The sequence below is a fragment of the Alosa pseudoharengus genome, unplaced genomic scaffold (assembly GCF_046254945.1).
Source record: "Alosa pseudoharengus isolate Yale_2024_CS ecotype anadromous, Long Island Sound unplaced genomic scaffold, YU_APseudo_1.1 YU_APseudo_1.1_scf_8, whole genome shotgun sequence".
NCBI classification, from domain to species: Eukaryota; Metazoa; Chordata; class Actinopteri; order Clupeiformes; family Clupeidae; genus Alosa; species Alosa pseudoharengus.
The window spans coordinates 26,004,487-26,031,461 of record NW_027468870.1 but is presented as its reverse complement, the minus strand read 5'-3'; the positions used below and the strand labels follow the sequence as shown (position 1 = coordinate 26,031,461).

Below are 26,975 nucleotides of genomic sequence, written 5' to 3'. Positions count from 1 at the left end.
TGAAAGCAATTGGGGTCACCAATAGTTCCAAATAAATAGTTTGTGTTGGTTTGTTTGTTTACTTGTGTGCTGTGTTCTTGTTGTTTTTACAGGGGGGGAAAGGACTACAGGAAGTGATTCAAATCAGCGTAATGAAATCATGGTGAGATCGCCAGCCTTTTTTTTTCTTAGTCTGTGTGGGTGGCAGTAGCAGCCAACAAAAAGCACCCTGGACCACAGCTCAGTGAGATAACAGCGGAGAGCTGAGCATTCAGCATTCTCTTTTGCTGAGCTGGACGTTTAACTCTCGCACCAACCAACCTCAGCCTTAAATAGCCCTGTCCAGGCCCCGCTGGTGTGACCACAGTAACACTGAGCGAGGGAGGTGTGCGTTGGGTTGAGAGGAAGGGGGTGGGGGGAGGAGAGGGGGGCAGGCCAGACAGGGATGCCAACAGCGGAACCCAGAGAAAATGACATAATCACGGGCCTTTTCAAAAATACACCCGCCTGAGAACCGTCTGCCACGCTTCCGACTCACTCAAGGGGAACAGAGTGCCCATGGTGACCCCAAAGAGGGACGCTTTGGGGGGCTGTACACACACACACACACACACACACACACACACACACACACACACACACACACACACACACACAGACAGACAGACACACACACAGACACACACACATACACATACACATACACATACACACACACACATACACAAACACACACACATAATAGTTCAACCGTAACCTCTGAAACAAGACTTTCATTCCTGGGTATTCTCTGGGTATTAAAGGTATATGAATCTCAAATCATCAAACTCCATGTACCAGGCTGTGGTAAAGCAGTGGTTCTACCACTTCCATCATTATCAACAAATCAGACGACAAGTTTCAGAATGTACAACCTTGTCTCTAATCTCTGGTAAGACAAGTGAAGGCAAGGTTAGGAGCCAATGCAAATGTAAAAGCAACTAAATATCTTGTTTGTTCAGATAGCACCTAGTAGGTTTCTAGCAGCCTTGTCCCAAATATATCCTCCAAATATAGAGTTTCTTGGGTTTTAGTTTTTGGAGTTTTTCTATTCTGAAAGATATGATTCCAGTTGTCGTAAACTCCTAATCAGCACCAAACTCAACAAATAATGATTCAATACATTAGAGGAACTACATACTGTAAGAGCAACTGCAAGCATGCAACAGAGGAAGAGAACAAAAACAGAAGAGAATAAAAATCTAAACTGAGCCAACACACACACAGAGACAGACAGATACACACAGACAGTCAGACAGTCAGTATAGTACCGGTAAGTAAGTATAGTCTCTATACTCTTTTGATCCCGTGAGGGAAATTTGGTCCCTGCGTTTATCCCAATCTGTGAATTAGTGAAACACACACAGCACACAGTGAGGTAAAGCACACACTAACCCGGAGCAGTGAGCGGCCTGCTACAGCGGCGCTCGGGGAGCAGTGAGGTTTAGGTGCCTTGCTCAAGGGCACTTCAGCCGTGGATGTGGGCATGGGAGAGCAGTGCTCAACCACTTCCTCCACCCACATTTTATCTACTGGGTCTGGGATCGAACCGGCAACCCTTCAGTTACAAGCACAAAGCCCTAACCAGTATGCCACAGCTGCCCCTGACAGACAGACACACACACACACACACACACACACACACACACACACACACACACACACACACACACACACACACACACACACACACACACACACACACACACACACACACACACACACACACACACACACACACACACACACACACAATCAGACACCTGTATAGGAAGTGATTTGGTAGGAACGTAAGAACAGCCTGAAGACTTCTGTCTAAACAATGCCTGATCCAAAGTTTATCTTAATATTAATCACTCACATTGTGCCCATGCACAATATTCACTCTCTCTCTCTCTTTTTTTCATAAAAGCAATAGTATGTCAACACTAACATAAATAAAACATAAAAATAGACATATGCGTCAATAAAATCCAAATGCATTCTGTGATTATGATATCTCCCCCTTGTTTCATTGTATCACTTGCTGCTTGATGCCAGGCTGCCTCCATAGCCCAGAGGGGGGCTCGAACTTGTCATAACCTTGGCAACAGTAGAACTGAGGCCTAGTGCACCAGACTGATGACAGATTCCTGGCAGGCCAGACGGAATGCTGGCAAGCGTCTGGGATTGTGATGTCACAGCCAGGGTGGCCTTTGGGTATTTGTGCACAGGCAGGTGCAGAGGCAGCCCTTGTGACAGTCTGCTGAGAGTGCTAAACTGAGATGATTACAGTACGTGTGCTGTCTTTCATTCCTCTCGCTTCTCAGCCTCTCCTTGCTCTCCTCCGCCTCGCTCTCTCTTTCTCTCTCTCTCTATCATTTCCATCTTTGTCACACTTTCTCTGTGTCCTCATTCAACTGGATAAAAGGAGGTCTCACTGGTCAAATGATCCACAAATACATTCAATGGACAAAGTGTAGCTAGCGCTTCTGCTCACATATCCATTACCAAGATCAGAATAAACATCTCTAAATGTTTCTCAAGTCAAGCCCATGATTCTATTGCATACTGCACCGAAATAAAAGTGTCCATTTTAAATTGTACTGTATAACTGGAGCCATGAATACCGCTGAAGCTAACTGTCTCTATGTGTCACAGTCAAGAATAAGACCGTTATTCGGCCACAGACTCTAATTTCACACAAGTGGAACATGCTGCTTTTGGAGCTGAAAAGGTGTTTTCCATCTGGACTGTGCACTTCAGAAGGACTCACACAGCAGTGACTGCTTATTTGTTGTTCTTCTGACGAACAGCCCCCTCTGTAAATGTCACCTGCTGTCCCCACAGGCAAACAAACCTCAGAATTTTTCACCTCCGCCACAAACACCGTCTGGAAATCACTCATTAGTGTCCTCCGTGAGTCAGAGAGTCACACTGACCCTCTCTGCCTCCTCCCTCGGGCTGACCCATCTCCCTCTCCACGCACTTCATTATCCTGAGAAATCACACCCAATAAACACTGAGAAGATCATTTCTGAGGACTAAACACAAGGGTGATTTTACCAAACAAAGCGATTCTAAATGATCATCTATCCCCCAGGCCTGGACCCAATACGGACTATATCTGTGCCGGCTCCAGTCAGTGGCCTGGTAGGGGTTTGTGCTTTGTTGGTGTTCCACAGAGGCAATTAGTCTCCAAAAAAGACCTTGATCCTCACCATAAGGGGTGTGGGGACCTTTTTCCCTCCTGTAATAAATGTAATTATGCGTCTTAGCTAGGCACTCTCTCTCTACTGTAAAAAAAGTAGATTTATGATGCTATTGCACACGCAAGATTAAAAGTACTTAGATCTGCTGACGCTCGCCTGGGCGTGTGGTCTACTTGGTGCCATTTTTCAGCACCACCATCCTCTTCTATTCTTTCTCAGGTTTGTATCTATTAAAACACTTAGTTTTGCTTTGCCTACAGCAACATCCAACACACACATTAAACTACAGAGGATTCCATTTATAGCCCAGAACAAGAGTGGTCTAAGCACTGTGGCAAATAAAAGTCTTTATGGGGATGCGTATGGGCCCACTGTAAATCTCCAAGTCTTTAAATCTTGTCTTGATGGAATGATCCACTTGCTATAAAAACAAACAGAGAATTCATTACTCCTCTTTGACTGCACTAACATTGCTGAGGCATATCGGTTTCTTCCCTCCCTGTTGCGGCTGCTGTTGTGTTGGATGTTGGGTGGTGTGATAAGGGTGGGGTGCCCAATCTCAAAGATGGAGATTAGTGGTATTGTTTTTCAGCATTTAGCTGAGGCTAATCCCTCGAGCTCCCACCGTTGGGGGAGAAAAGCAACAGGCAGGCAGTTAGCTCACTGACTCTCTACCGCACTCAGTCTACCCAGCAAAACACATTCCTCTACCCGGCTTTAAATAACTGTGCTCTTTCTTCTTGCTCTCTCCCCTCCTTCTCCCCTGTGCTACACACACATACACACACACGCATACACACACAGTCATCCATATACACTGCCCCCCTCCACCAACTTCCAGCCCCGCAAAAGCACTTTAAACTGGGCAAATGAGGGTGTTTGTTTGAGCGTGTGAGTTTCAATATTGCCCTCTCCAAAAAAAAAAAAGGAAGAGCAGAGCAAAGACGCCTCTTTCACAAATATACTCACTCACATACACACAAACACACACAAGCATACACACACACACACACACACACACACATTCCCTCTTCACACTCTAGGCCCTGCTTTAACTCTTAATTGGTGTTTTGTTTTTCAAAACCTTCCCTGCCAAAAACAATTTGGTAGACACTCATTCCATCTCCATCCACGCCCAGGCCCATCAAAACCTCCTCTTCGCTGGGATTTTTCCCTCCAGCGTGGCCTGCCTCTGCTGACGGGAATACAGCTCGCAGAAGGGGAATTCATACGACATGAGAAATCCCTGCCATGATGGGCAAATAAACATGTGACTGACTTTTATACGAGTCTCGGCTTTTCAGTAGCAGCGTTTGTGGCGGTAGAACCAAAAGTATTAAAAACTGTGTTTATCCTTGTAAAAAAACGAGTGAAGGTGGGGGAGGAGAGGGAGATGAAAAAAACAGGAAGATATTCAGGAGAGGGAGAGAGAGATAGAATTACGAGATGAAAAAAAAGGACGAAAAGCAAGCGATGAGAGAAACACGGGGAGAAATGAAAAAGAGCAAAAGGGAGAGTGAGAGTAGAAGAAACACAACTCTGAGAAATCAGTCAAACTGTGACCTGAACTCACCCTGCTTCGTGCTTCGTGAAAATTAGGAAATAAGTGGCAATAAGATACAAAAGTAATTACACACACTCACAGTAGTCCTATTTCTACACAAACACATCTGACGTGTAGCATGTAAGTTTGATGAATGCCACAGGGTTTTTCCCCCCATAAACAGCCACATACACCCACTACAGTATTTCGGGACTTATCTGGACCCAAAGGGATCCTGCAGTGGGCTAGGCTGCCTCAAGACTATGAATGGCGGCCTCTGGCTTTTAACCTACATGCACTGATGAAAAAAGTGGTCATTGTGTGAGTGTGTGTGTGTGTGTATGTGTGTGTGTGTGTGTGTGTGTGTGTGTGTGTAGTGGCAGCAAATAGTCACAGACAGAGAGAGGGGCAGGGGGAAGATTAGACAGGAAACCAAACACCTGGGTACAAAAAAAGCTAAAAGCGACTCCTCATGAGAAACAAAACCATGCTGGCCATTTTGTGACCTGCGAGGAGAAGGGAGAGGACAGAGTGAGGTCAGAAATAGAGCGTGGGGAAGCTCGGCCTGGCAGACTGGCGAGGCTCGCATTCCCCGGCCGGGCACTGCCATGGATGTGGCCCTCTCTCCAGGGAGGCGTCCGGTTTTTGGGCTACCCGCTCCCGACCACAGCACCCAAGGCTTGGCAGCGCCGGTGGGCAGGAAACGAGGGAGGGAAGGAGGGATGAGAGGAGAGGAGAGTAGAGGAGAGGGACTCTTGGTGTGTGTGTGTGTGTGTGTGTGTGTGTGTGTGTGATAGAGACAGAGAGAGAGAGAGAGAGAGAGAGAGAGAGAATGTGCGTGTTGTGTGTGTGTGCAAGTGTGGTTGGTTGTGTATTTGTGTGTGCGTGTGTAGGTTGTGTACAGTTGACTGTGTGTCTGTGTGAGTGTTTGCAAGTGTGTGTGTGTGTGAGAGAGAGAGAGAGAGAGAGTGTATGTGTGCGTGGGTGTGGTTGGTTGTGTATTTGTTCGTGTGTGTGTGTGTGTGTGTATGTATGTGTGTAGGTTGTGTACAGTTGACTGTGTATGTCTGTTTGCGTGTTTGCAAGTGTGTGTGTGTGTAAGTGGGAAAATAAACCATTTGAGGAAGAGGGCAGCAAGCGGCCAGGGCAAGCAGTTGTGCTTTGTTTTCATAACCTCTCAATTACCCCGCAATCTATTCCTCCGTGCATGCACAAGGATGCAGGTACACACAAGCACTCAAGCGCGCACACACACACTTCTTACACATACACATACACACACAAACACATACACTTGCAAACACACAGTCACACACACACAGTCAACTGTACACAACCTACACACACACACACACACACACACACACACACACATATATGCAACCAACCACACTTGCGCACACACACACGCACACACACACACACACACACACACACACACACACAGACACTCTCTCTCTCTCTCTGTCTCTCTCTCCCACTCATGTATTCCAAACTTTCCTAAAAGGAAAAAGTAATTTTCTCTTTCAGTAGCACCTCAGGGCATCTGCGATGCTGGATAGAAATGACTATCCTTTGTACTGTATCTTCTATTGGAAAAAAGGCTGCTGTGCAACATACTAAATGACTAACCTGCTGAAAAAACATTCTGACCAGCTTAAGGTGGTTTAATTGTTGGTTGACCAGCTTGTTAACTAGCTTGTTTGACCATTATATGATGGTTGACCAGCTAGACCAGCAAAACTCTTGCGAAAACATACCTTCAGCTGGTTTACCCAGCTTACGATGGTATTTTAGCTTGTTTGGCTTGTCGTACCACCTGAAGCTGGTCATGTTAGCTGGTGTTGCTTGTCTTACATTGCTGGTTTAACTGGCCATGCCAGCTTATGTTGGTCATTCTAGAAAACCAGCATGACCATCTTCCACCATCATTGTCAAACTTGGCAGGCTGGTCACCAGCATAACCATCATACACCAGCTATATCCCACATGACAGTCTGGTCACACCAGCATGACCAGCTTCCTCAGATGGTCACGCCAGCATGCCCACCTGGTGGCCCCACCCAGCTACACCAGCAAAGACCAGCAAGAGCTGGAAGAAAACCAGCAAAGACCAGCTAAAAACCAGCTAAAACCAGCTACCAGCATAAGCTGGTTTCTAGCTGTTCTTTTTTTCAGCAGAGTATTTACACTATTTCCAACTCCAGGTTTTCTTGAAATGAGTTAACAGAGAAAGTAGTAAAATGCAGTAGGCTAGTATAAGTATAAGTATAAGTATAAGTATAAGTATAAGTATAAGACCGTATAGATACTTTTTTGATCCTGTGAGGGAAATTTGGTCTCTGCATTTATCCCATCCCATTAGTGAAGCACACAGAGCACACAGTGACCACACAGTGAGGTGAAGCACACAATAACCCCGCACAGTGAGCTGCCTTGCTACAGCGGCGCTCGGGGAGCAGTGAGGGGTTAGGTGCCTTGCTCAAGGGCACTTCAGCCGTGGATGTGGGCACTTCCCCGAACCGGCAACCTTCCGGTTTCAAGCCCGAAGCCCTAATCAGTAGGCCACAGCTGCCCCTAGTTATAAGTTCTACTCAATCTACATATACTAGGCATGAGGACACGCAACATTGGGTCACTGCATGACTAAGGAACAGAGTTGGCATGTGGTAGTAGAACCGTTGTGAGTTTGATTCCCAGCTGCCTCCGTTGTGCCTTTGAGCAAGACACTTAACCCCGAGTTGCTCCGGGAAGTCTGGCCCTGCAATCTGTGAGCCACTTTGGATACATCTGTAAGTCACTGTGGATGAAGGCATCAACCAAATAAATAAAAAGAAAGAAAGAAAGATGCTATTGTATCGTATCACGCTATAAATGCAATGCAATGAACTGCATCCAGGGTCACTATTCATCTCAGTTTTTGTGCAGTACTACTGATCTTGAAGAATAAAGCACTGGTTTGGGATCAGTGAGTGTCCAGGCCAAAACTTGGATTGTGGTAGGTGTGCCTGCACTGGGGTAGCTTTGTGTGGTGAATACCTCAGCGGTAGCAACCTCTGGGAGGGAGAAAACAGACATGCTCTATCCAGCAAACACAGGCCTCGCAATAAAACACAGTGAGCAAAGGGATGAGTAAACACACAGAAAGATGAATGACCTCACTGCATTCCCTCTCTCTCTCTCCCTCTCTCTCTTTCTCTCTATCTATCTCGTTTTCTCTCGCTTTCATTTCATTCTTAAATTCTGCTCCTCCACTTCCTGTCCTCTTTCCTTTATCGTCTATGCATCTCTCCATCTCACTGTCTACTCACTGTAAATCTCATCGTCTTTTCTCCCTCCTTCTCTCTCACTCCTTCCCCCTCTCTCTCCTCCCCCCCCTCTCTCTCCTTCCTTCCCACACTCTCTCACTCACTCCAGTTCTCTCCTTCTCTTTCCATCTGTATCCGACTCCTCTTCGTCTCTTTTTATTTCCCTCTACTATTTCACTGCACTTCCCCTGTTTGTGTTTACAGGCCGGGGCCCTCATACATCAGCTGTGTCAGGGCTGCTCTGCACACAGAAGGTCTCTGCCATCACATAGCAGCAGCAGAACACAGCCATGAAGCACAAAAGTCTAGGAAATCTCCCAAAACACTAAAACTATGTAGTAACTCTTCCGTGACTTCTTCTGCAGTCCTCCACCGTTTCCTGATGCTTGTACCAACCCTATGACCAAGGGCATCTGACACAAAATGGCAAAATAAAATAACAAACTTTTTTTTTTACAAATTCACACTTCACACACTTACATACACACACAGACCTACACACACACACACACACACACACACACACACACACACACACACACACACACACACACACACACAGTCACACAGTCACACACACACAGCAAACCTTCGCTGTCAAAAACAATGACTCAGGTTCGAAACCCAGTGAAAATAAAATAAGAACAGCTTTTAGAGCACAATGTCATCTTAAAAGCAAAATCAGCAAAATACATTAGTTAGCATGCTTTCTAGCTTTTATCGGTGGCAGCCATGTTGGTGTTTCACGCAAGAACTCCTTAGTGCTATTTTAATTCAGTGCGGTGAGGTGTTTCTCCCAGTAATAAACTATCTGGATAATATGGGCAGATCAAAGGGCACCTGTACGCACTAACTTCCTCTGAAGAGTCCTCTTTTGTCAGCTGATTTAAAGCTGGCTGCCACAGTTAAGCTGAATCAGACCCCAGCGGATTTCCTCTACTGTCAGGGTAGGTGTGTGAGGGAGGAAGAGAGAGAGAGAGACAGAGAGAGAGAGAGAGAGAGAGAGAGAGAGTTGGTGAGTTGGAGAGTGAGAAATAGCTCTGATGTAGTCCTTACTAGTGGAATCTTTCAGCAATGTTGTCAAGGAAGCAGTCTGAGGTTTGAAACCATTCAACCAACAGAAGGCTCAAGAGGAGACAGGGCATAACGGGTGTCAATAAAAATTGGAAAATACCAGCGCTGGTCTGGGAAGAACAGAGAGAGGGAGCAGATTAATGGAGGTTTGGAGAGGTTTTGTTTTTCCAAATCTCTGGCTTGGGTCTGCTTATCTGTGCAGGTCTTATATGTGGCAGCACTAATGAAATGAGAAATTTTGTTTCTCCAAGTCTGGAGTGATTTCTAACAGCCTGGCCTCTGCACAGACACTCCCCTGCATCCATCATCTCAATTCACCCTGCACAAATATTTAGCTAATGTGTTGACTAAATGGATTCTGCCCTCAACTACAGGTCAAGTACTGACCACTCTGCTTTTGACTCTTGGGGTCTTTCTGGCTGCACTGATAGGATTTGTGAATCCCCTTCAGGAATGTTAAATGGGCATTGAGAGTTTATTTCTTAAACTAGCAAGCTAACATGCTAACAGCTAACAGACTAGCCAGCCAAACTCAAATAAGAGCACAACAGGCACTAATTAAACCTAGCTAACTCACGTAAATCTGTGATAAGATAGATTGCTGTAAAAGCCGTATGTATACAAACAGACAATGTGCATATGACTAAAGCTAGAACAGAGAGAAAGTGATCTGCTATCATAATTTTAAATGGCAAAGCTGTGTGGAATATCCCTGTATAATATCATACAACATATCCAACATCCAAATATGTACAGGAGTCACTCACAGGAACAGAGCATTGTTTACTATCAGCAACCGAGGCAGATAGAAGCTCACTCTGGATTGGGCCCTGATCTGATGTGGGCATATTAGCAACCAGCTTTATTTTTCTTGAACAGCGCTGAAGTCCATGCTCTGGGTTAAAGAAAACAGTTGTGGGACTTTTGAGATTGAATAAACTGAACAAACTGCTGGTCACATTGATTAGGCTATTCTGTGAAGGGAGGCGTGATACAGGGGCTTCTTTAATCGGCTTCTCAGGGTTAACAGGCCCAATGAGCGCAGGGCCGGCCTGACCTGGAAAACTCTCTGTGTGCCTCTGCCAGCAGCTGCGGCCATTTTAACACGCAAGAAAATTCTACAAAATTCCATGGGTGCTGACTCCAAGGAGAGAGAGATAGAGTGTGTCAGTGTGTGTGTGTGTGTGTGTGTGTGAATGTGTGTGCGTATGTGTGTAATAGAGAATGAAAAAAGAGATATAGAGAGGAAGAGAGAAAGACGTGTGTGTGTGTGTGTGTGTGTGTGTGTGTTTGTGATAGAGGGGGAGTTACATTGCTGTGTGTGAGTGTGTGTGTCTACATTTGGACACATAATTCTCTCCACCTCCAACACTTACAACAGACCTCAGCTCCCCCTCTGCATCACCTCTGTCTTAGTGTCAAGTTCTTTCCTCCAATGCTCCTATATATTAATCATCACCATTCAGTCGGAGTGTTCAGCTTTCCTAATTTATCACGGTCAGATCATGCAATGACTAGCGTGATACACATACAGTGACACCACTCAGACGACTGAAGGGGGCTGCCCTAGCTCACATTGCCATGAGTAAGCCCTGCAGACATCTGGACAGGGACAGAACTGGACAAAGGCCTGGACAAACACAACTTACTGTCCAGCTACAGTCTCAGTACAGCAGCAGCAGCCCCATTCAGCTGTCTGATACAGTTCCCTTTCACCAATACTGCGATTTAACAAAAAAGAATACTATATGCTACAGGCCACTAAGAGCAACTGTTGAGTTTTACTAAAGAAACGGCTCACTAAAACAGAAGACAAAAGAAAAGGAAAAGCCAAAGTGCTTTTGTTACAAGTACATATGTCACAGCATGACACAGAAACCCTGAATGCTGTAACGCAGACTTAATATGCCTTTAGTTAAAAGTTTAAACAGCACTGGAGATGTTTGATGTTCTGTTACAGGCGGAGACTGTGGTATGTTTCCATTTCCTCTCGCGGGTCATTTGAACGGTCAACAGAGCAGGATTTATGTCTCAAATATACACAAACAATTACATTAATGCCACGGCCAGCATAAATCAAATGAGGCCAGAACTAGAGTCAAAAGGAGTGAGGATGGACAACGACGTGCAATGCGGGTCAGAGAAGTCGAATGTCTAATGAAAGTGACAACGACAACCTCAGAGAGGACTGGGATCTGGGAGGGTGGCTGGGTGAGCTGTGGTGTTGTTTTGAAAATGGAGGAGTGAGTAGTGGCCGGGCGGCGGCAACTCAAACGGCCCGGCCTCCCCCTGACCACAGTGCCTCACAGTCGAAAAATCTTCAAGGCCGGCGGAGCACACGCATCGCCATAAAAGTAGCTTTCACGGCCGGTGAATCAGTTTCCTCACTTTATTTTTACCACGGGCGTTTATTTTTGGGCCCTGTTCACAAGTCAAAAGCAAATCTTCATCTCGGCAACATAATTAGGGGCTTTTGGTTACGAGCAAAGGAGAGAGTTAAACTGAGACAGAAAGACAGACAGGAAGAAAGAAATACAGAGAGAGCAAGAAAGACATGCAGAGAGAGGGTTGATGAGGGAGGGAATGAAAAGACAGAAAGAAGGAAATGGGAAAGTTGTTGGGATGGGAAATAAATGACACAAAAATGATGTCCCTGGATTACAGACAGCCCAATTGGTATCTCCCGCTTCTGAGGCTCAATATTGCAAATGAGAAAGCCTTGCAAATAATCACAGTGCACACCCACACACCCTGGCAGCATCATTCCTCTCATTCAGGCATCTCCAGCCATCAATCACACTTCAAATGCTGCTCAAGCCTACGCACACAGTTATCAGTTATTTTCCTTTCCCTTAACATACACACACTCACACACACACACACACACACACACACACACACACACACAGAGAGAGAGAGAGAGAGAGAGAGAGAGAGAGAGAGAGGGAGAGAGAGAGAGAAATACCCACACGTGGACACACACACACACACAAACACAGCACTCTTTATTTTGTTTTGGCTGGACAGTTGGAAGTGTATGACTTCATGCAGAATAGTTGGACTTGGAACATGTTCATTTGTGTGTGTGTGTGTGTGTGTGTGTGTGTGTGTGTGTGTGTGTGTGTGTGTGTGAATAAGAGGGGCTGTGCTAAGCAGACCCCTGGGCAGACTCTGTGGCACCGTGCCTCTCCACAACCAATCTGATACAGCACGCAGGTCCAGCTTCCACCAGCCAGACAATATGCAAAAACCATTACACCGTCCACAGGGCAAGCTGGGCTCCAAGAAAAGAGTAAAAGGCAATATGTTTCAAAATGAGTGTGTAAGAATGTGTGTAAGAAAAACTCACATAATATGGGCTCTGTATTTATTAAACTATGAGCCCATACTAAGCTGGTCCTGTTGTAACAATATGTGGAGCACTATGCTGCAGAACTAGGCCTACGGTACCTCAGTGGTTCTGCAGATGGGAGCAATTTGACCAATATGCTTATCTGCACCCCATGAGGAACAACAATTAATTGAGCAGTTAAAAGCACAACTTGTGAAGAAATGCCACCGTTTACACCAGAATTCAGGAAACAATAAAACAAGTGTTGTTGGAAAGCTTGATGAGGAAAAAATAGGCCAAGTAAATGCAATGGGAGTTATTTCTTTAGAAGAAAGAGTACGTGGACCAAACGTTAACCTTCGAGAGGACCACCAAGAATAAAAAAAAAGAAGATATAATAGGCTACACGATAATTTACCAGTTCTTGGCCACGTCATAAATACAAATATTTTGATATAAATATAATTGACAAACTATATTGCTTGGCATATACTATGTTATTCAACGCATCACAACATTCTAATCTACACCGCTTTACCAGGACACCACCTAGGTATGAGAACAACTGAGAAGTCTAGGTTGCAATCACAATGATGCTGGGCGTTTTGGCGAATGTGTGAAAGCAGTTTCCAACTCACCAACTCTGAAACCCCGGCCAGTGAGGGTGTCAGCAGACTGTCCGTTCTCTCCAATCAGGGTGGTGTTGTTGCCCTGCTCGCAGGTGTCTTGACACTGACCCGTCCGTTGACATGTCCGTTTGCAGATCAGTGGAGCGATGACCACTTTGAAGCGCTCCCGAGTCGAAGCGCGCTCGGCGCAAAGGGCCAACCTCTGGACAGCTAGCCAGATGACGAGCAGATGGGAGATGATCAGCGAAGGCATTCTGGCATCCTTCACCGTTGTACCGAGAGAAAACGGGGCATTCACGGAGTCACAAGGTAGCTGAACCTTGCCAGATCCACGAGTGGGGAAAGCACAAACAAACAACAACAAAGCAACACGCTAGAGCAAAACTAACGTGTTATTCTACTTCGATGATAATTGGGGGAAAATTAACTTAAATGACCACTATTTGAAAAGAGATTCTGCGAAATGGTATTAGCCTAACTGTTCCCGTCTACGTTTACAATAAACAACTATTTACGTCTCACCGCTGCTTAAAAGTGACTTGTTAAGAACGTGACACATTTTGAAAAGTTTACATAAGACGTATAAGTAACCGAAGACCATCTGAAAAGGAATATCCTGCGACGAGAAACCCTTTCTTCAACAAACACAGTTTATCCCAAAATTTCCCTTTTTCTCATTCGTCTTTCTCTTTGCTCGCGCGTAGATGGCTCGTGTGTGCGTATCTGAGTTTGGGAAAGAAGGGAGGGGAGATGGAGGAAGAGGAGCCAACCCACTCCGAGTTGAGTTGGCCAGGGGCCAGCCAGTGCAGGAGCTAAGCTGAAAGTGGTTTCGTTGTTTTTTTTTTTTTTTGCTATCCACCCCTTGTGTCCCCCCTTCACCTCAACCCCACTCCCACCGAAAACCAGTGACCATGGCGGCCCAGCTGTGCGTGTCGCTCCGCTACTTCGGTTCCGTGAGACACACCAGCGGTAGTCTTTCGCCTCCTACGCCGACGTCTATGACTCAGGACGCTGCCAGGCGAGAGGCTGAAGGGAGTGTTCTAGGGAGCCAGTGGATGGACTGTGGGCTTTGACATGATTGTAGGCATACGTTTCTTGCGGGATGTGTCCAACTGTGGTTTCTTCAGATAATGATAGTGACATGAATTGCGGGGTTCAAGTAGCCTATAGTCAAGGACAGCAAAACAAGACCATATCAGGCAATTTCCAAAAACAAGAAAATAATTCAAATATTAAATATTTGCGTTCAGCTCAGTAAAACAATGTAGCCTAACCTGTAGCTTTATGAAAAAAATAATTGGGGAAATTATTAGGCCCAGGTAAAATTAGTGACATTTCCTGACAATATAGGTATTTTGATACTATTCTTTTACTTGAAACTGGAGTGGGCCCCTTCCAATTACCTTCTGATGACAGTTGCACAATTTGAGCGAGGAGCCCCAGTGTTAAGGTGCAAATTAGTCTGGTAGGAGAACACTGACAAAGGAAAGCAGCTAAAGTGTTAGAGAGGGAGGAGAACTGAGTCACTACATCTGCGTAAAGTGAGAATGTTTGACTTCAGTCGCTAAGGAAATGACTGCATCAGCCTGGAGAAGGTTCACAGAGTCTCATACATCTGCCACACAGCGCCATCCACTGCCAATATACACAGAGAGAGAAAGAGAGAGAGAGAGAGAGAGAGAGAGAGAGAGAGAGATTGTATGTACACACTCACAAGCACCACACACACACACACACACACACACACGTACGCAAACAGAAAGACACGCACATACATACATTAACAGAACAGAGATGTACGTGGCCCCATTGGCACACATATATTCTTTCTCACATGGAAATATTTCACGGGCAAGATACACATTTCTACACACACACACACACATTCTCTCTCTCTCTCTCTCTCTTACACACACACACACACACATTCTCTCTCTCTCTCTCTCTCTCTCTCTCTCTCTCTCTCTCTCTCTCTCTCTCTCTTACACACACACACACACACATTGTATTTGCTTTGTGTTGCATTGCATTGTCCCTCTGAAAAAATATTTATAGGGACAGTATCACTGTAAAATGAAGTCCCGTGCAAAAGACCAGAGAGGTATACTATGAAACAAGATAAGTATGATTAGTCTAAAGCCAGTCAAATTCGTCAAGCAGAAACAAATGTTTGTGGCAAGTGCCTTATTGCTAATAGCAAATAATTGACCATTTTTATACAAAAATGTTGGAATTTAAAAGTACGCCAGGAACACTCACCTCTGTTTGTCATATTTGTAAATGTAAATCAGGTTTCTCGGCCAAGTAAACTTGCGTATACAAGGAATTTGGTCCCTGCATTTATCCCATCCATGAATTAGTGAACACACAGAGCACACACAGTGAGGTGAAGCACACACTAACCCGGAGCAGTGAGCTGCCCACAGCGGCGCTCAGGGAGCAGTGAGGGGCACTTCAGCCGTTCCTACTGGTCGGGGATCGAACCGGCAACCCTCCGGTTTCAAGCCCGCAGCCCTAACCAGTAGGCCACGACTGTCCCCTGTTGAATGTACTTCAAGCTTTATGCTCACCATACCACCACTCTTACTGCGTCGTAGGCCTATTCCCTGGACCTTTGTATACCAGGTTTAATGCCAGTCATCCTCTACCTTTAGCCTTAAACTACACTGCATAGTGTGCACTAGGCTGACACAGTGGCAGGTGTCTTTTTCCTGCCTTGACAACTTATGTTATGGTTATGATCATGGGTACAGTAAGTCTTTAGCAGATACTTTGACCCTAAAGCAGGGGTTCCCAAACTTTTCAGCCCGCGACCCCCAAAATAACGGTGCCATTGACTTGAAACCATCAATATCCCTGGAGGTGGTAGAAGAATACAAACATTGCACGCAACAACACACACACACACTAATAAGGCTATCGAAACACAAGCATAATACCACAAAAGAAAGGTTTTTATTTGAAATGTAACTACTATTCTTTATCTTTTGTTACAAGTATGGCTAAAATATGCTATTTCTAATAGTTTTAAGATTTTTTTCATCTAGCGACCCCCACTGCCCTAAAGCAACTTTCAGAACAAATGTAATCACTGTGAGTGTGTCCACACTGATTTCCAAACACATCTGAACACTTGTCGTGAAAGTACCCTGACCCCCTTCCCCAACTGCATTGGCATTCAGCACAGCAAAGTCAAGATGAAGGGAAATGCATGCGTTAGAACACAAGTCATGGCCTAAAAATAGGCAAGATGACAATGGATTCACCGGTGGGTGGGTGGGTGTGTGCGGACTTAAATGGGCGGAGGCAGGCAGCCCAGGGTTATTGCCTGAATGATCTCAAAACTCACTGGGTGTCATATCAGCCGATATAGAAGTTTTACGAGGCTCCTCAAACGGTCCAGCCAAAACAGCTTTGGACAGAGAGGTTGCTTGGACATTAGCTTATAGGATGGCACATGGCACAAGAAACTATTTCCATATGGCATGCACACATATATGAATATATGAACACACACACACACACACACACACACACACACACACACACACACACACACACACACACACACACACCCTAGTTGTGGAGAAAATGGCTAAAGGCTAAGAGGTTTAGACATTTTTAAGTATGGAAGTACTTCCCTGCATATAAGACCTGTTCCATTGTCACAATGTAAATTGTGTACAGCTGTATTAAAGAGCAATAAAAATACGTCTGCCATGGATAATCATCTAATGATATAACACCTACTGCCAAAAGCTAGAAGCGACGAGTCGACTAGTCAACAACTATTACGAAAAACTTGTCAACTAGAAAAATCAGTGGCTGTCTCACACACACAGCTGTCACATTAGTTATGTCTGACAGTACTCTCTGGACTAGTGCACACACTCAAATGTGGAATTCAGAGGTACGGTTTGAGATGTGGGCACCAGTGTGTTGCTGTTTATTCCTATAGGATTATAGTCCAGCGCTAATAAAACATCCTTGTTGTGCTGTCAGAGGCAAAGGCATAGACACAAACTGGTCTCATGAAGTTAAAGTGTACATGCATGTGTGTGGGTAGGTTTGGGGGAGGTGATGACAACTTCAAAACCCTCAAACATTCTCACCCACACACACACCCAAGCCATGCAAACAAACACAAACTCTGATTCTGATTCAATTACTCCCACCAAGGCTACTTAATTGAAATGCACACACACACACACACACACACACACAAACACACACACGGGCACAAACTCACATACACACACACACACACACACACACACAGTGTATGCCCTAACTCCTGGCCCTGACATTATAAACAGGCAGCCTACGACTGCTGACAGAGACGTGCGAAAAGTTTCAACAGTAAATGTTGCTCACTGTGAGTCTGTGAGGTGCTACTGTACTGGCATGCGCCCAGAAACCCACTGGGCCTGAGAATAGACAGCCTTTTCATTTCAAACACAGCCAGCTGGACATGCTATGTGTTAGGGTTAGACATACAGTAAGGGTGAGATGTTGATTAGAATGAATGTGAGAAGATTGTGTGAAAATATGTATGTTTTCAATAGATTACACATGGATTGTGTGTGTATCTGTGTGTGTGTGTGTGTGTGTGTGTGTGTGTGTGTGTGTCTGTGCTTTCTATTGTATGATATAAGCCTAATTCTCTGTATCATATCAAAGCCCTTAAGGAAACAATTATCCACAAAAAGCACCTTTATACTCCGTCTGAAATTGTAAGGACAACTCTGTTGTGAACAAATTTAAAAAGTAATTCATTTTGACAACTAAATCTTATTTTCATTTTGCAGACAAAAGTAAATTTGTCCTAACAACACGTTTCCTAAGCCTACCATACTGTTATCATTTTCACAACAATAATGCCACAATCCTTCCTATAAGCACAACTTCACTGAATGTCTTATTTAACACACTTCTTGAGACTCGTATAGATCTTAGTTCTTGGGTCGTAAAATTGTACTTATTCAGACAGGCTGACTAATTTAACACTGCATACAGCCAGACACACAAGAGTACGTCACCATGCTTGGTAATTCTATACTGCTTCTTCTTAACATTTTCTTTTTTCAAACAATATTTGAGACATGGCTTCCTGAACAGACACTGCACAAACTCATACTGTATGTTAGTGTATCCCAGTATAATGCACACTGTCTGATGAGATTGAGGTGTTTTTGTCTGGGGTGGAGTGCCGATTTGACGTGTGTGTGTCGGAGAGTGTATGATTTGGAGCAGAGGAGCTGGAAAGGGAAGACCTACAGGAGTCACGCCTGACGTCACACACACACACACACACACTGTAATTACAGTTGGCTGGGCATGTGGGCACAGTCACCACCGGGTAGGGCTGCTGTGTCTGGTATGGCTGAGAGAGTGCAAGGGCGAAATTGCGTGTGTGTGTGTCTGAGGGAGTGTGTATGGGCACATTTCTGCCTGTGTCTCTCTCTGGTTTGTGGTCTCGTTGATTTCTTGTTTATTTGACTTTTGACTGCCACTGTTATTTTTCCATAACGTTGGTCTGAGGGTGCCAGCCGAATGGCAGCAGGCTGTATGTCACTTCCTGTGACTCACAAGCCATCTCCGTCATCTCTCAACCTTTGTGTGGAGTTTCTGCAGCTGGCTCATAATAACCATCCACATGCTAGAGCACTTAGTTATTTCTCTAATGTGTGTATGCACGTGTTTGTTTTTGAGTGTTTGTGTGTGTGTGTGTGTGTGTGAGAGAGAGAGAAAGACTGGCTTGGTCTTTAGGTCTACACTATTTCTACTGTCTGTGTGTGAGTGTGTGGTTTAATGATTTTTGTGCCAACCAAGTATTTGTTATTTTATTTAGTTATTTTAACTAATTTACACTACAAATATTCCTAATAAGACACAGTCCCTGCCCTTGGTAGATGAGCAGGCAGTTTCCATACATAACACTTTTATGAGAAACAGAAAACTATTTTGGAAGAAAATGTCAAATCCCTTTGGGGCCTAATGTTTAGGCGAAGACAAGAGCTGTTCTAAATCTCAAACCCAGGCACGTTAAATCAAGTTCAATGCCTCCATCAAAGCCACCCCCCTGTACTGTTGGACAGCCACAGTAGTACAGTGTAACACAAGTTTCAGACACTACTGGTTGATGTTGCATGTAATCGTATGTCCTCTTCCCCAACTGAGCTCCTAGGGCCCTGTTTCCTATACATTGACTAAGACTGTAGTCCAGATTAAAATCCTTTTTAATTTAAGTTTTTTTTTAGTTTAGGACTAGACTCCACAATTGTACTAGAAACAGGTACTTTCAGCCTAATAGCAAGTTCCGATACCATTGGCATGGACTAATGATGCATGCAACTTGTCTGCCTCCTAGTGGTGTCATCAGAAGCCACACCATACTCATCAATTACATCAACTTTTTCAGATGGTTTTGTGAAGTCAGCAACGTTTTTTATGTAAAAAATAAAAAAATTGGCTTGTTTTTCCTCATGGTATTTCAGAGAATGCTCTGAAAACCTTATAGGAAACAAATGGCCGATTTTGCAGCTGAGCTATTATTTTGATTTTGCATAATTGGCTTCACTCTGGCCAACACCTTGATGCCTTTTCCAGGTGCATTCCTTCCTAGACAGGGGATGGAGTATAATAAATGGGATGTAGAAACTATACACTTCTCTAATTCGCCTGTGATCATTTCCATTCTAGGGCCGTTACAGGCAGGGAAGAGAACAGTCAAATTTGACTGTCCCCTAGTCACACTGACATCATTTTATTTATTTATTTATAAGGCAACAAGATAAAAATGGTTTCCTGTGGCAAGACCTCGGCCGCAATGTATCAGATGGTCGGGGCCTCTCTCTCTTATTTCATCACCCTGATGGATGACAGACAGCCAGAGTAGGTTAGCACCCATCCTCAATATGATTACTATAAACAACTTAAATTGGTAGTAAGGCCTTTTGGTCTAAAACTAGTGAGCTAGCTAGAACTAGAACTGCCTAAAAAGCACACAAATACACACTTCACAAACATACACAAAGTAGCGTCCTTAAGAAGCAAATAATCAGTTTGGTATAGGTCTGAAGAAAGTTTGGAATTTTAGTTCCAGAAAAGAGCAAGCATCCTGGCACAGTCAAGATGGGAATTACAAGTTCTAACACATGTGTGCGCATGTGTTCATTATACATTTTGTAACTTTCATACAGAATAAAAAATTCCACCAATGGCTTTTTAGATTTTACTGCTCAAATGTATGCACTTTTAAAAACAAATCATTATGAAAGCATCATAATAAAAGAAAACAGTCCAGCCTGTCCAACACTAACAGTGTGAAATGACTAGTAACGGCAAACATTTGGTATCAAAGTATAGCAAAGGCCTAAGTTTCACACATTTTACATGCCATGCATATCAGACTTCAGTGAGCTAATAGCTTGAAGCAAGCACTTTGATGGCTGCTTTAACAATGATTACTTACTAAAGAATGTTAACCCATGGATTCAAACATTACCCTGTATAAATGTTGTCTGCTACATCGCTCTCCAGTCCAAAGCACTACTTTACGATGAACAATGTGTAGCTATATTATGGACCAAAAACACCTAGAAAAATGTAAGCCTCCATTTGGCTAAAGTTACCCATATAGCAGTTATTTTTGTGAAGAAAGAGTATGTATTATAGTACAATATATTCACCCACAGAAGAAACGGTCTTAAATGTTAAATACACCCTGTTAACCCTTGAAATGAAGTTGGTACTTATCATTATGCAGAGTGATGCATTTCCACATGATCCTAACATATAGAAGAAACCCAGCAGGAGAGGCCAATGCCTTCATGTCAATCAGCAGATGGATCCAAATACTTATGATGACAATCAAAACAAAGCAATCTGCTCATCTGCTCACAGCAGGGAAAGCAAAACAATGTGGTCAAAACGGCATTCTGCAGGTTGAATAAGGTCTGGAAAAAGTGTATTAGTAGAACAGCATCTGTAATCCATGTGACAGGGGTAAGGTGCTTGGGCTACTAAAAGGATGGTCCAATGTCAAGTAAATAAATGGTTTTGTAGGTTATATGTGCAGGTACCAGACAACCGGATTGAGTTTAAGGCAATTTACAGGGAGAGGAACACTGATCTCTTGGACACTTACAGGCACATTACTCGCAGTGGCTGCATCACAACATGCAGACACACACACACACACGCAAATGAAAGCTTCACCATGAACACAAATGCATATGTTCATAAATGCATTTCTCTGCAGATGCATTCACACCTCACATCACTCATTCTTACACTGAGGCTGCTTTCTCACAACAGATTTTGGTGCAGACAAGAGCTCACTTCAGCTATTGGATCGCCTCGTTTAGGGTGGGATGTAGGGATCCCAGACAGGGGTCTAGGCTACATTTGTATTTGGTGTGTCCAGCAAATCTAAATCCGGGAAGTAATTGCCATTGATGACCACTGATAGATGTAAATGTTCAGAGTAAATAAATCACTGTTCAATGAGAAGGTACCAAGTAAAGGCAAAATGCTAAATCATGATGCATAGCAACTGGTATCTCCAAGCATCTCAATGAAGGAGAAAAAAATGGAGTGACGCTTTCCATTTTTTTCTCCCTTGTATTGTTGCCGAGCAACATTGGTAAATAAAAGCTGTGCATTCCTTACGGTGACATATAGCGACTTTGGTTCGCAGCCAAAAAATGTCATGTGAAAGGAGACCAGGGGGTAGAGAATGGGGGGAATAATTGCACACGAGTTTGGACCGGCAAAACTAACTAAATATGAAAACAGCCTTAATTGCCAGTGGGAAATCAGGCTCCAAATGTTGTTAAAGCATGACCCCCCCTTTTAACATTATTGCACAAACACAATTGTGCCAGTTTCTAACCAAATGTCTACAGTCTGAACTGCTGACAAGAAAGGCATGAATGAATTTTCAATGTTTAACATTTATTGTGCTTACAATGTTGGGAGACCCAACTGCACGGCTTTTAAGCCAACACTAAAAAATACTTTGGCAGAAATCACCTTTTCATTTCTCTTCCATAAATTTGGCAAATGTCCACAACATAAACCTCCCCTGCTCAGATAATCTGAGAACATAACCATATTTACAATCTGCATTGAGATCTTTTTTACAAAGCCATGACTGAGCTGGACGAAAACAACATGATGGTTATGATAAGCATGATAACACATTTCACTGAGAAGAAAAATAAGAAGCTAGTTATGTGACATTTTCACTCCCAGATGGTGAAATATGCCTAGTGGGCGGTCATAAACCACCCATGTTACCGCTAATACAAAGGCCCAGGAGATAACTGGGAGAGTTTACAGTCTGACCCAATCATTAAGGTGCTAATGTATGATAAATACTAAAGCAAGCTCACACACACACAAATACACATACATACATACATACATACATGGAACAAGGTGCCTGCCCACTGATTCAAATTTGACATCACATACACATATCTGCACATCAGTGCAGGTGTGTGTTTGTGTGTACAGAGCCCAAGCCTGTCCCCTTACACACAGTCCACCACCGGCTGCTCTTCCTCATCCTGCTCCTCCTCCTCGCCCCACATCCCAAACCGCATGGCCGCCCCCGGGGACGAGCCAATGGAGCCCTGGAGAGGGTCATCTTCCCCTCCTGCCCCACTGCCCCCGCCACCACCTCCGCCACCACCAGCACCCCCCTCGGGGTCCTCCTTGAACCCGCCGCTGAGCGACCCGTCCTGGGCGGCGGCGGCGGGGTCCCCCGGGTGGCTGGTGCGGAGGTGCTTGCGGAGGCTAGCGGGGTCCTTGAAGCTGCAGTGGCAGCAGGGGCAGACGCACGGCCGCTCGCCGGTGTGGATGCGCTGGTGGTGCTTGAGGTGCTGCAGGCGGCTGAGGCGCTTGCCGCAGATGGCGCACACGTACGGCTTCTCGCCCGTGTGCGTGCGCCGGTGCTTGCGCAGGCCGTCCAGGTGGCGGAAGCGCGTGCCGCACTCTGAGCAGGCGTAGGGCTTCTCGCCCGTGTGGATGCGCAGGTGCGTCTTGAGCGCGCCCGACTCGCGGAAGCGCCGGCCGCACACGGCGCACGGGTACGGCTTCTCGCCCGTGTGGATGCGCACGTGCTTCTTCAGGCTGGAGATAAGCCGGAACGTCTTGCCGCACTCCAGGCACAGGTGGGGACGGTCGCCGCCAGACGCGTCGGTCCCCGTCATCGCCCCAGCGGCGCCGGCCCCCGCCCCATCCTCACTTCGCTCCCCGAGAGACGAGCGGCCCGGCGTGCCCCCTCCGTGGCCCCCAGCTGCCGTGCCAGGCGACCCCCGGGTCGGCGTCGTCTTCTGGGCGCTCCTCAGCCCGGCGTGCCCCCGTGTGCCGGCGCTGGTGGAGGCCTCACTGTGAGGACCGGATGGAGGTGGGTGCGTCTGCGGGTAGCCGCGTCGCGCAGCTCCACCAGCACTCCCGCCCTCCTCCTCCACCACGTGGATGCAGCCCAGCTCGCCTACGCTCTGAGCAGTCTGCTCCGTCTCAGTCGCGCCCCCTCCCGGGGCCCCAGCTCCAGCGCCTGGCTCCCGGCCTCCCCGGCGACACAGTGGGCCCGAGGCCTGACCCTGCTCCTCCTTCACAGTCAGCCGGTGGCCAGAGGGGGGCAGGGGGCCCAGGCTAGGCCCCTCAGGGTGTCTCCTCACCTCCACCCCAACATCTAGAGCAGAGCAATAACAAAGTTAGGTCGAGTCATTTTTTCCCCGTTTCAGCTTCTGGTTAGGAAGCCATAATGGTCACATCTCTCGAAGTCACTTATCAGAAAACCTAAACAAATCTAACTTTATCATCATTTAAACAGTCCACACGTGTTTCGTCTACTTAAAATAAGATCTATTAATTTAATCTAGAGCGTAATCATAAAATCTGTAAAAGTGTGAAATGAAAAGAAAAAAAGCAGGATGGGCTACTGACCTGGCCTGTGGAGTTCTGATGACATTCCTTGAGAGTTTACCGTCATGGAGTCAAACATGTGATTGGTTACGGTACCATCCGCTTGAATGGACAGATGGCAGTTCTTGTAGTCGTCCCGGGAATCGTATCCCATTGAAGCATCACCCATGTTACCGCCGTAATCTGGTTCAACACCATAACAACGAGCATCGGGCCCGTTCGGGATCCGATGTCCCATTCGGGACCTGTCAAGTCCAGGATTAAGAGACCCCGGAGGAGAGGTGGGATAAAACTGTTGCCCGTAATTTGGGGTCCCACCAAAGGGACCCTGGAGTTGGTCGATGAGTTTCTGGGCGCTGCACAAACAATCTTGTAACGTCTTCATCTCTCTCTCTGACACTTCAAGTCGTACTTTGAGTCTCTCGTTTTCTTGCTCCTTAGTCACCAGATCTTGCTGCGTCTCGGTCAGCACGAGAACCATCTCACCAAGAAGTGTGTCCACTGCAGCGGCGAGAGTGTTACGGATGGTTGGGGCGAGACGGTTTTTCAATGACGATATGGAGACACTGGATTCGCATCCAGCTCTTTCGCCCTTCGGCTCAAAGGCGAAGCCGCCACCTGACTGCATATTAGTAGTGCCTGTGCTCTGCTTGCGACAGACACCACTGCCTGTTGAGTTGGAACTTGATGGTGAATGAGTTCCTATACCTCCGCAATTGGCCCGTTTCGTGCTCATGGTGGAGTAACGTTAGCTAGCTAGGCGAGGTTGATACTGCGCTAACTCCGTTAGCCAGCTAGCAGTGTGTTGCTGAGATAGTGTTCAACAGATCCGGATAAACACAATATAAAATGCAGTCAAAATGTTCATGTCGGGGCGCAATATTAACATTTCAGATAAAATGGTGCTAGACGTTGTGTCGATAGATGAACGATAACAAGAGACTGTTTAGTAGTACTGGACGTTAACGTTACCTACTAGCACTAACGTTACCCAACTGGACAGCTAACGCAGCACTGTAATTTTCTTTGTAAACCCTCCCGTTTTGAACGCATCAATGTACAAGGCCCTCGTGGTCTTACACTGAAAATACCTATTGACAGCTGCAACCTCAAAGTCTGTTAAATTCAAAGAAATAAAATAACTAACGTTAACAAAATCGCCTGCACAGACCAGCGCACATTTTGACGGAAGAAAAATCCCGACTTTTGATTGGTGTAAAAGTGTGTCGCAGATCGATGACATCAGGCATACACAAAGGCGCACAATGATGACAAATATTATTGCGTCTGCGTAATGATCCACTCTACTCTACACCACGTTGACTGTAGCTACAAAAGTTAACACGTGTTCGTCTCCATTTACTATGACAATTTCTAGTTATTATGGCAACACCACACGAAAATCCACTTATAGGACTGCGTGACGGAGCCATTGATGATAAGAGGGGAAACCTGTCTACATTTCTGACCAACAAGGTCGGAGGTGAACCGGACCTGCTCCCAGCTGTATCTCTTGAGTATCCAAGGTGTTCTCTGTGCAGCTCTTCTCTTTCTCATGTTGTGCAGGTATATTGTCCTCTTGATGCCTCTCCCTATCATCGGACCATAAATGTATTTGCCTGCACCAACTCAGACTGTCATGGGAAATCTGACAGCTGGAGGGTCCTGCGCTCACAGTGCCTGGAGTCAGACATCAAGTCCTCCACAGAGGGGCTAAGGGCGGAGGACCCAGCAGTGCAGCAAGCGCCCATGGCTAGCACTGACTGGTGTGATGATGCAGATGACTGGGGCGAGGAAGAAGATGGCGGTGAAACATGGACTGCCAGTAAGACTCAGACTTTACAGAATGCCACTGTGTTTTCTACTGAAGCTGCTCCGGATGTCAGCAGTCAGCTACAGAGCCTCAGTATTAGCTCGACGGAGGACCCTCAGCTCAAGGGCCCAATGTTTCAGCCCTTCTATGTCAGTGTAGTTGAGGAGTCTGACTTTGCTTGGGACAGTGGCATGGAGCATGCTAAGGAGCTGCTGCGAGAGTATGAGCAACGAGAGGGCGCGACTGCGATGGACCTGGGAGGCGAAGGAGGAGGAGGAGAAGAGAGATATGAGAAAACAGAGGCCCGACATGGGGATGCAGTGTTCACTGGTTTCATGAAGAGGATCTCTCTATGTCCTGAACAGGTTTTAAGATACTGTAGAAATAGTTCACCATTGTTCATCTCCAAACCACCTTTGGATGTAAAGCAGATTGTTCCACCATGCTGTCACTGTGGAAGTTCTAGAACATTTGAATTCCAGCTTATGCCAGCTCTGGTCAGTTTACTCTGCATGTGTGACCCACATTTGGATCTGGCTGTGGAGTTTGGAACAGTTTTAGTTTACACCTGCCAAAGCAGTTGCTGGATATCAGGCTCAAACTCACCTATGGAGGAGTTTGCATTTGTACAGGCAGATCCTGACCAAAAACATTTTAAATGAAACAGTTTTATTGACAATCTGCTTGTGTCTTCATTGTGAAATGGAACATTAGTGACTCTGTTTACCTGTTGGAAGCCAGCCCGAATTTATCCTGAGTTCGAGTTTGTCCATGCCACAGAACAAAACACTTTTGATCATCACTTGAGACATCATGTTTACTATTAACCTTCGGTGTTATTTTTGTGAACAATTAAAATAAACACTGTGATTACTGTGATTTTGCCTTCATACAAAATATTTATTATCACCTTTTATTGCTGATCATATCTATCCTTGCTTTGCTTTGGGAAATGTGTGACTGACTGAAATAATCAACATTTCTTAGATTTCTGACTGTATCCTGCTAATAAAAATTTTGGAAAAACTTACTTACTTACTTATTTATTTATTTATTGTTTTACAGGATGTTTATTTATTTTATAGTTGCTCAGTAATACGCTCAAATAAACTACATGAAAACAACAAATA

At 45.3% G+C, this 26,975-nt stretch overlaps 3 protein-coding genes across 5 annotated transcripts in view; 1 reads left to right on the top strand and 2 right to left on the bottom strand.

Moving 5' to 3' along the window:
- Positions 1 to 13,995, bottom strand: part of ltbp3 (latent transforming growth factor beta binding protein 3) — a 48,003-nt gene extending 34,008 nt beyond the window's left edge. For 2 of the 3 annotated variants that reach the window (XM_076274792.1, XM_076274794.1), the window contains exon 1: positions 13,104 to 13,994. In XM_076274792.1, coding sequence (XP_076130907.1) covers positions 13,104 to 13,347 — 244 coding nt within the window. In that variant the 5' untranslated portion in view covers positions 13,348 to 13,994. Of the gene's footprint in view, positions 1 to 13,103 lie in introns of all 3 variants that reach the window. The other variant, XM_076274793.1, reaches the window with a different exon arrangement.
- Positions 13,996 to 20,314: 6,319 nt separating this feature from the next.
- LOC143112014 (uncharacterized) lies at positions 20,315 to 25,224 on the bottom strand. Its single transcript, XM_076274263.1, has 2 exons — positions 24,054 to 25,224; positions 20,315 to 23,799 (listed from the first exon to the last, which is right to left on the bottom strand). The coding sequence occupies exons 1-2, from the start codon at positions 24,766 to 24,768 to the stop codon at positions 22,634 to 22,636; spliced, it is 1,881 nt and encodes a 626-aa protein (XP_076130378.1). The 5' UTR covers positions 24,769 to 25,224; the 3' UTR covers positions 20,315 to 22,633.
- A 113-nt stretch (positions 25,225 to 25,337) lies between these two features.
- On the top strand, positions 25,338 to 26,875 carry pdcd2l (programmed cell death 2-like). Its single transcript, XM_076273937.1, has one exon. It carries the CDS (start codon positions 25,416 to 25,418, stop codon positions 26,505 to 26,507), a length of 1,092 nt encoding a protein of 363 aa, XP_076130052.1. The 5' UTR covers positions 25,338 to 25,415; the 3' UTR covers positions 26,508 to 26,875.
- The last annotated feature ends 100 nt before the right edge of the window (positions 26,876 to 26,975 follow it).